Source organism: Dromiciops gliroides, chromosome X (assembly GCF_019393635.1).
Source record: "Dromiciops gliroides isolate mDroGli1 chromosome X, mDroGli1.pri, whole genome shotgun sequence".
Classification (NCBI taxonomy): Eukaryota; Metazoa; Chordata; class Mammalia; order Microbiotheria; family Microbiotheriidae; genus Dromiciops; species Dromiciops gliroides.
This window is the reverse complement of record NC_057867.1, coordinates 32,695,445-32,705,340: the sequence shown is the minus strand read 5'-3', so window position 1 is coordinate 32,705,340 and position 9,896 is coordinate 32,695,445. Positions and strand designations below refer to the sequence as shown.

Here is a 9,896-nt window from a genome sequence, read left to right as displayed (position 1 = left end):
TATTTCATTTTAGTGCAGTTCAATTGTTTGGGCAGATCAGCCCAGTCTGGGTCCAGTGATGTTTTGTTGTTGCTGTTGTTTAATTATTTCAGTCATGTCCAATTCTGTGACTCCATTTGGGGTTTTCTTAGCAAAGGCACTGGAATGGTTTGTCATTTCCTTCTCCAGCTCATTTTACAGATGAGGAAACTGAGGCAAACAGAGTGAAGTGTCTTACCCAGGATCACACAGCTAGGAAGTATCTGAGGCCAGATTTAAACTCACGAAGATGAGTCATACTGGCTTCTATCTACTTTGACACCTAGCTGCCTTCAATGTTGTGGGCAACCCATTGGGCAGCTAGGTGGTGCAGAGGACAGAGTGCCAGGTCTGGAGTCAGGAAGATCCAATTTTCTGGTTCAAATCTGGTCTCAAACACTTCCTAGCTGTGCGACCCTGGGCAATTCACTTCACCCCATTTGCCTCAGTTTCCTCATCTGTAAAATGAGCTGGAGAAGGAGAAGGCAAACCACTTCAGTATCTTTGCCAAGAAAACCCCAAATACTGTCATGAAGAGTTGAATATGACTGAAATAACTGTGGGCAGCTCTAAAAAAAACACTCTCTTTGTCTCATGCCCTCCCATTTAGGTCTCCACAGATGTAAATAAAAGGGTCCCCACCTCAAGGTATCAGTGTATATCAGATATAGGACAACCTTTATTCCACCCAATAGAAAATGCATAAAACCCATAAATCAACTTCCCACACTGACATCTAGCCAACATCCACCAGCCACTAGCTCTGCCAAGCAGAGAGGAGGTCTGATCCTTCTTTGTGGCTATGAGTTCAGCTCTTTGCCTCCGGGTCCCCTAGTTATATGGGTACATCTTGGTGGACCTAAACAGCCTCCTCAGAGGACTTGGAAGATCACAAGATCATAGATTTATCGCTGCAAGGGACTTTAGAGGCCAGCCTCTTCATTTGAAAGATAAAAAAAAAAAGGAGGCTCAGAAAAGTGAAGCTATCTGGTCAAGGCAGGATCTGGACCCAGGTCTACTGACTCCAAATGCAAAGCCCTTTCTCCTAATCTATGTTGCCTCCTGAGGAAAGGAGCGGAGCATGAATTCAAAGCCAGGTTGCCTGACTTCCAAACCAGTTTTCTTTCCTTTCCACTTCATTCTCCCTCCCTCGCCCCCGAACAGAATCCAAGAGTCCCTGGAGCGAGTAGGGAGGGATGAGGAGATGCAGCGGGTGGGGGAGTGGAATGGGGGGGGGCTGTTCAGTTTCTTTGTGAGGGGCTGTAGAGGGGAGGGGGGAGTGCGCGAGCGCCTCCCTGCTATTCTGCTCCCACCCCCTCTGCTTCGCAGGCTTTAGAGCCCATCATGAATATAAGAGAACATTTTGACGTCAGCAGTGAGCTTTATCAGCAGACCCAATAGGGTAAGAATATTAAGTGCGAGTCAATACCATAGCTTTATTAGCAGCCTCAACCACGGAGTAAGGCTTCAGATCCGGAGACTGGTCAGAGGAAGAGGAAGGAACAGCAGTCTTCAGACACTCCGCTGAGCCTTGATCGCTGGGACCGGACCGGACCGGCCGGTCAAACCGGCCCAAGTAAGAGATGGGTGTTGCATGTCTCCAGACTGGGCGCGGGTCGGAATGGGCAGGGGCAGGAGGTGGCAGGGAACGAAAAATCTGGGGCAATGGAGTGGAGGGCAAGGGGCGTGGGAGACAAGGGTAGGGCATCGGGAGCGTTGGGTTTGGGATGAATAGGGGAGCCTCTGTCCATGGTCCCGATCGGGGCTGGGTGGAGAATGGGGCTGGGGAGAACAGTGGGAGGGCACGTCCCTTTTTTCCCCAAGGAACAGCTATGGGTAGCTGGAGAACACTTGCCTCCTTCTCGAGCCCTGAGGCACCTTGGACGCAGGTATTCACCAAGCCAAGGGCAGAGCGCTGGGGGCACACTGGACTGAGCTCCCAGAGTCCGCCCGGGAGAAGGGAGCCCAGCTCTGCTCCGCGCAGAGCGCAGCGCCCAGGCTGGGTGTCTTTGCAGCGGCTGCAGCGGTGTCCAGGGAAATGTTGCACCAAACACACACAGGCGCGACACACACACACACACACACACACACACACACACAGCGCCACCACCACCAAAACCCCTAACACAAAATGATCCACTGAGCCCAGACTTCGCCCTCAACCGCGTACTAGAGGGGCGATTCTCCGAGGGAAAGCTAACCCTCAGAAACCAAGGATCCAGACAGAAAGACCCCTCGGGGCTCCAAAACTAGAGACGTGGAGGGAGGAGGGGTCCTATCACCATTGTAGGGTCAAACACACCCACACCCACGCCCACGGAGAGGATGAAGACAGATGCAAAAAAGGGCTGATTCTCACCTAGAGAGTTAGAAAATTGACAGAAAGACACCCTGATGCACCGAGGAGGGGGAGAAAGACGTAAGCCCTGGGATACAGAGAGGGGCAGATAGACAGAAAGACACTCTGGAGCCCTAGCGAGATGGACAGAAAGCACCCTAAGGCGCAGAGAGACCTCGAGAAAGAAACCAGGGACATAGGGAGGTGAAGAGACAGAAAGACAATCTGGGGCTTAGAAAGGACAGCGAGTCCAGTATTGGGAGGCTTAGAGAGACTGGCAGACAGTCCCCTTGGATCTTCGAGACGTCGCCCACCAGACAAACCCAGACAGATGGGAACCCCGGGTCACAAACAAACAGAAGCGCAGTTCCTCTCTGACTGTGCCAAATCGTGGCGCCCCCGAGGGTCCTGGGTGGGGCGGTCGACTTCGGGACCCTTGGAGCTATCTCTTTGTCTCCCCCACCCCAAATTCCGAGTCCAGGGGTTGCACTGCTTTTCCCCCTCGCTCTCCTTGCCCCGCCCCTCAGCCCCAGCCCCTGATCCGTCTTTCTTTTTTCTGCCTTCTTTTCCGCAGAAATGGTCCCCCCGCCGACACAGTCGCCTCTCGAGTCGCCTCTCCAGCTCTTGCTCCACGCCTCGGCTGCCACAGGCACCAGCCCTGGCCCGGGCACTAGCCCCAGCACCGCCACGGATGCCTCACCTCCCCCACCTCCCGACGGCAGTCCCTGGCCCCCCAACGGCTCTTGGCCGATGGGACGTGGCCGGGGTCTGGGAGGTGGCGATGGGGTGAGCCCGTGGGACATCGCGCTGTGCGCAGCAGGCACGATCATGGCCTGCGAGAACGCCCTGGTTCTGGCCGTGCTCTGTTGCACCCCCAGCCTTCGGGCTCCCACCTTTATGCTTATAGGTAGCCTCGCCCTGGCCGACCTCCTCGCTGGCGTGGGCCTGGTGGCCAACTTCGTTGTCAGATGCGTGATGGATCCGGTGAGCGACGCTGTAGCCCTGTGTCTAGCTGGCCTGCTGCTGTCCGCATTTTCGGCCTCTGCTTGTAGTCTGCTGGCCATCACGGTGGATCGATACCTGTCCCTGTACAGCGCTCTCACCTACCAGGCCGAACGCACTCTGCCCTTCACCTGTGGTCTCCTGGCAGCTCTCTGGCTCACCTGCCTCGGCATCGGCGCTCTTCCGGCTATGGGATGGCATTGCCTCGACACCCCTGACACCTGCAGCGTCCTGAGCCCCCTGACCAAGGATCAGGCGGCCGGGCTGTCTGTCTCCTATCTGTTCCTCTTTTCCTTTATTCTCCATCTTTACCTGCAGATCTGCCGGGTGGCCTTCCGCCACGCTCAGCAGATTGCTGTCCAGCGCCACATGGTCAACAACGCTGGCTCTCCCATGCCGTCCGCCTTCTGCCTGGTGTCCAGCACCCGCAAGGGCGTGTCCACTCTCTCGCTGGTCCTGGCCACCTTCGCTTTCTGCTGGGTGCCCTTGGCCGTCTACGCGATGGTGGCCGACCCTACCTATCCGCAGGTCTACACCTACTACCTGGCTCTGCCAGCCGCCTGCCACTCGGCCATTAACCCGGTGGTCTACGGCTTCCGCAACCCAGAGATCCAGAGGTCTCTGTCGGTTGCCTACACCACCTACTTGCGCTCCCTCTTCTCCCGACCTCGGGGCGCCACCAGCAACGTCTGAAGCTCGTGGCGAGGGAGCGGGGCGAAGGTCCGGGAGGAGAGGTTGAGGAGAGTCGAGGGGTCTGAGGAGGAAGTGGGATGGACCTGCCTGGGGCTTCTCGGCTGAGAGCTCCCGGGTCAGAGGAGGGGTAGGGAGCACTAAAGGCGGAGGGGTTAGTGTGAGCACAGAGCAAAGTGGGAAGAGGTGATGTGGGGAGAGTTGCCCCCTCGTGATGGAATCAGCCTCTGGCCTTTCGCCCCTTGACCTTGCTGCCTCCCTCCCGGGGTACAAGGCTTTCCCCCCAACCCAGCTCCATGCTTTTATCCGCTCCAACTCTGGAGCGGTTTCACGCTGGCTGCTCTGTGCGCATTTGTGCGTGTTTGTACGTGTTTGTGCCCATGTGCTGGTGGAAGCAGGAGCACTATCCTAAAATTCTTCAACTCGAGGCGGGGGCTTGGGGAGGTGGTCCCCTCAGCCTTCCAAGGAACCCTAGGCTTGGAAGAGGGAAAAAACAGAATCTCCTGGGGAAGATGAGGGTTGGGTTCCTCAACTGGAAATGGGGGAGGCTTCTCCCTTGCTGTCCCCCGCTCTCTCCCTCTCCCCCAGACCCTATTCCCTACTTCCCTTCCCCAATCCAAGATGGGCGTTCTGCCCCCTAAGCACCTCTGGAGCGCTGTGTTTCAGCACCAGCAAGCTTTGGAGAGCTCCCGGCTGGGAGAAGTATTGAGTTCTACAAAGCAAGTCACCTGGGGAGGCTGCAGGCTTGCTTCCTCCCTCTCAGGAATGGCATTGAGTCACAGAAGGACTCGGAAAGAGGAAAAAAAAAAACACGACCTCTACGTCGTTGTCACTTTGGCTTTAAATTGTCATTCCAGAGGTGGCTGACTCCCCTACTCCCAATCTCTGTAGAGTTTGCAATGCACTTTGGAAGACCCTCTCCTTCCTGGCAAAGGGAATCGGGTGACCATTAGAAGCACAAGTCCCGTCCCACCCCCAGGTTCAGAGGGAGCTACCCCCCACTGCCCCCGACCATGAAAGTATCAGGATCCCATGCGGGGGCGGGGGTGGGAATTTGAGTGTTTACAGACAGTAGCTGTGGGAGCCAGGAAAGGATGGAGGAGGGTGCAAGAATGTATGTTCTGAATTCAGTAAGCCCTTCCCCTGCTATTTCCACCTGTGTATCTCACAATGTGTCTATAGTAAACTCTTAAAGAGACTTGGATTGCTTGCTCTCCCATCTTGTGCCAAGTTGTGGTGCAAAATAAAGTCTTTTATCTGCAAATCAATTATTTGGTGTGTTTGTGTGTTTTTTTTCTCCGCAAGGGCAGACTGGGTGGTCATTCATTCCCACTGGGGAGCAGGGAGGGAGAGGGGAGAGGGGAGGACTTGCCACACTGGGGACTGAAAAATAAAATAAAATAAAAATAAAACAAACTATGAATAACCAACGAAGGGGTGCTGTTCGAAGTGTCCAAGAAGCTTATGAATCCCTTCTCTCCTCTTGGAAGAAACCACCAAAGATCCCCTTTCACAACCACTCCCCCCACCCCACCGAAGTACCTAGAAGGCTAGACAGTGAGAGTTGAAGCCTTGGGCCTGAAGGTGCCCCACTTCTCCCACCAGAAGTACAGGATGTGTTGAGCTTCCTGTAGTAGCTGCTATGACCTTTAGTTTCTTTGAGGTGGGGACCAAGTTATTGGGAATCTGAATCCAGGTGTAGCAGCATTGACCCCTAGAAGTGTAGGCCTTCTTGCCAGCTAGCTGTGCCCTCTGAGCTGATAATGAAACACTTATAAATGGTTGAATTGTTCTCAGGCTTCTAACTCCATTTAACTCCAATCAAGTTACTCCTTGTCCTGGGACCCCATGACCCTCAGTGGCTGTCCTAAGTCAGATCCTAAAGCTCCTGGAGTGAGAGTTGGGGAGGGAATCTGGCCTCAAACTGCAGCTCCTAGGCCATGACCAACTGCCCACCAGCCACCTGTGAAGAAGCAGCCAGAGTTGAACAGAAGCAACTCAGGGGTCACTGGATGGTTCCCTGCAATTTAGTCTAATAAAAAGCCATCTGGGGGAAATAGTTGAGGTAGACACATAGGTGAGACATGACTACTTCACGACTCCTTTCCCTAAGGTGCATCAGTTGTAGGATTGAGATGGGGCTGAGAGGTGTGGGTATGAGGGTAGGGGCTCCCTCTAATCAACTAGGGTTAACTTGCCCACCCATCAGATTCTCCCTTTCTTTTTGGTGGCTCTGGCCTTCCTCTTGTCCACAAGACCCCACTAACCCTCCCCTCCAAACCTGTAAAATAAAGAAGTTGAACTATATGAACTATAAGGTGCACTGTCCCTGGACTGGTGCTGAAAGGGAGCCAAAAGAAGGGAAATGAATGGTTGTTGCTTTAGAAATAAAGTCCATAGTTGGCCCTTATTATCAACCCAAAGGCACAAAAGAATGACATGAGAAGCCAGGAGACATGGGTTCTAAGTCTTCACCCAACTACCAACCATTCTTGGACTACAATCTCCCCTCTCTAGGCCTTCCTTTTACTCAGATGACAGTCACTCAATGAACTAGAATTTACTAAGCACTTAATATGTGCCAAACACTGTGCTAAGCTTTGGGAATACAAAGAAAGGACATCTCAGTGTGTTCACATTCTAACTGAAGAGACTACATGTAAATAACTAGATATATACTATGTGTATGTATACATATGCGCACACGCGTACGCACACACACACATATATATGCATATACATACAGGTGTGTATAAAATAGATGAAGGTGATCTGAGAGGCATTAGAATTTCAGGGACTGGGGATAGTCTTTCCACAGAAGATGAGGTTTGAGATGAGTCTTGAAGGATGCCAGGGAAACCAAAAGGCAGAGTTTAGGGGGATTAAGTATTACAGGAATGGGGAAACAGTCAGTAGAAAGACATGGAGGTAGAAGATAGAATGTTATGTTGCTGTTTCCCCAAACAAGAAGATCAGAGTAGCTGGATTGTAGAGTCCATGGAAGAGAGTAAAATATAAGAAAACTAAAGATAAGAAGGTACCAGGTTGTGAAGGGCTTTGGATGCCAAAGAGAGGAGATGATATTTGATCCTAGAGGCAAGAGTTAGTCACTGGTGCTCCCCAGGCTTGGGGCTTGGGGGACTAGTGTATGACATGATCAGATAAGCTTGGCAACTGAAGAGGGATTTAGAAGGTGGTGGAAAACTTGAGGCAAGGACAGTTTAAAAGCTATTGAAATCGTACAGGCAAGAGGTAATAATGGGCCTGGACTAGTCTTGTGGCTGCATGAGTGGAGAGGAGATACATGTGAGAAGGATGCTGTGAAAGTAGAAGCGATAAGATTTGGCAGCTGTTTGGAGTTCTGGGTAAAGGAGAATGATTCAAAGATGACATTGAAACTAAATCTGGGGGGCAGCTAGGTGGTGCAGTGGATAGAGCACCAGCCCTGGATTCAGGAGGACCTGAGTTCAAATCTGGCCTCAGACACTTCACACTTATTGGCTGTGTGATCCTGGGCAAGTCACTTAACCCCAATTGCCCTGCCCCCCAAAAGAAACTAAATCTGGGTGATGGATGGTGGTGCCCTCAAAAGTATTGGGGAAGTTCCAAAGTGGGGAGGGTTCAGGGGGAAAGGAGAATTAAGTCTATTTTAGACACGTTGAATTTGAGATGCCTAAAGTAATCCAGTTCTAGATATCCAAGAAGCAATTAGAGATGTGTACCTGAAGCTCAACAGATGAGTGCTAGAGCTATAGATTTCACATCTACAGAAATCATCATTGAGTATGTGGTAGCTGGTGACATTGCCAACTAAGATATTATAAGATGAAAAGAAAAGGGTCCAGTTTAGAGCCTTGGGGGGATACCCATGGTTACCAAGCATGACATTGATTAAAAAACAGCAAAGAAGACTGAGAAGTGGTCAGAAAGAAGCAAGAGAGTGAAGTTTCACAAAAAACCTAGAGAGAGGAGAGTATCCAAGAAGTGATTAATAGTGTCAAAAGCATCAGGAAGGCCAAGAAGGATGAGGATTGAGAAAAAACTGCTTAATTGGGTAATTGAGTTTACCAGCAACTTTTTAGAGGGCAGTTTCAGCTAAGTGATGAGGTTGGAAACCATATTACAGAGGGCTTAGAAGACAGTGAAAGGAGAGGAAGTAAAGTGAGCAAATGTAAATGGCTTTCTTGAGGAGTTCATCCATAAAGAGAAGGGAAGATATTAGTTGAAAGGTGGTGGGGATGGTAAGATTTTTAAGGATGAGAGAGATAGGTCCTGTTTGACAGAGAAGGCATTGGCAAATGAATCCACAGGCATATCAATCCTCATTTTCCTTTTTTTTTATTTTAAATTTTCAGTTCCAAATTCTCTCCCTTCCTCCATTCCCTCTTCTACCTATTGAGAAGGCAAGAAATATATTCATTGTACATATGAATTCATGCAAAACATATCCCCGCATCAGTCATGTTGTGAGAAAAAAGCAAGAAAAAATAAAGAAATATACACATACACATACATGCTTCAATCTGCACTCAGAGTTCATTGGTTCTCTATCTGGAGGAGAATAACATTTTTCATCATGAACCCTTTGAAATTGCTGAGGATCATTGTGTTGAGCAGAGATGCTAAGTTGATTGTTGTTATAATATTACTGTTTCTGTATACATTGTTCTCCTAGTTCTGTTCTATTCACTTTGCATTAGTTCATACAAGTCTCCCCAGGTTTTTCTGAAACCATCCACTTCATCATTTCCTTCATCAATTCTTATAGCACAATAGTATTAGATCATATTAATATACCACAACTTATTCAGACATTCTTCAATTAATGGGTATCCCCTCAATTTCCAATTCTTTGCCACCACAAAGAGAGATTATATATGTATATATGCACATGTGCATGTGTATATATTTGTGTGTGTACATACATATATATTTGTACATTGGGCCCTTTTCCTTTTTCTTTGATCTCCTTGGGGTATGACTCAAGATGATATTGCTTGTCAAAAGGGTATGCAGTTTTATAGCCCTTTCAGCATAGTTCCAAATAGTTCCCCAGAATGGTCGGACCAGTTCACAGCTCCACCTACAGTGCATTAGAGTCTCAGTTTTTCGACATCCCCTCCAGTATTTACAATTTTCCTTTGCTGTCATATTAAGCAATCTAATAGGTGTAAGGCAAAACCTCAGAGTTCTTTTATTTTGCATTTCTCTAATCAATAGTGATATAGAAAAATTTTTGTATGACTATAGATAGCCATGATTTCTTCTTCTAAAAATTTCCTGTTCATATCTTTTGACCATTTATCAATTGAGGAATAGCTCTTATTTTTATAAATTTGACTCATTTGAGAAATGAGACTTTTATTGGAGAAACTTACTATAAAAATTTCCCCCCAGTTTCCTGTTTTTCTTCTAATTTTTGCTGTATTTGGCTATCTTGGTTTTGTGGGGCTTTTAATGTAATTGAATGTAATCAGAATTATCTATTTTATCTCCCATAATCCTTTCCAACTCTTGTTTGGTCATAAACTCTTCTCTTGTCCACAAATCTTTAGGTAATTTTTCCATGTTTCTTTAATTTGCTTTTGATATCATCTTTTATGTTCAAATAATACACCCATTTTGAGCTTTTCTTGGTATATGGTATGAGATATTTATCTTTGTTTAGTTTCTGCCAGAATGCTTTCCAGTTTTTGTCAAATAGTGAGTTCTTACGCCAATAGCTAGGATCATTGGGTTTATCAAGCATTAGGTTACTGTGTTCATTTGCTTTTGAATATTATGTACTTAATCCATTCCATTGACCAACCACTCTATTTCCTATTCAGGACCAAACTGTATTGATGTT

General features: G+C 48.7%; 1 protein-coding gene across 1 annotated transcript; it reads left to right on the top strand.

Annotated features, from left to right (window-relative positions):
• Positions 1–1,473: 1,473 nt before the first annotated feature.
• Positions 1,474–5,276, top strand: LOC122733739 (G-protein coupled receptor 12-like). Its single transcript, XM_043974410.1, has 2 exons — positions 1,474–1,594; positions 2,931–5,276. Exon 2 carries the CDS (start codon positions 2,933–2,935, stop codon positions 4,049–4,051), a length of 1,119 nt encoding a protein of 372 aa, XP_043830345.1. The 5' UTR covers positions 1,474–1,594; positions 2,931–2,932; the 3' UTR covers positions 4,052–5,276.
• Positions 5,277–9,896: the final 4,620 nt, after the last annotated feature.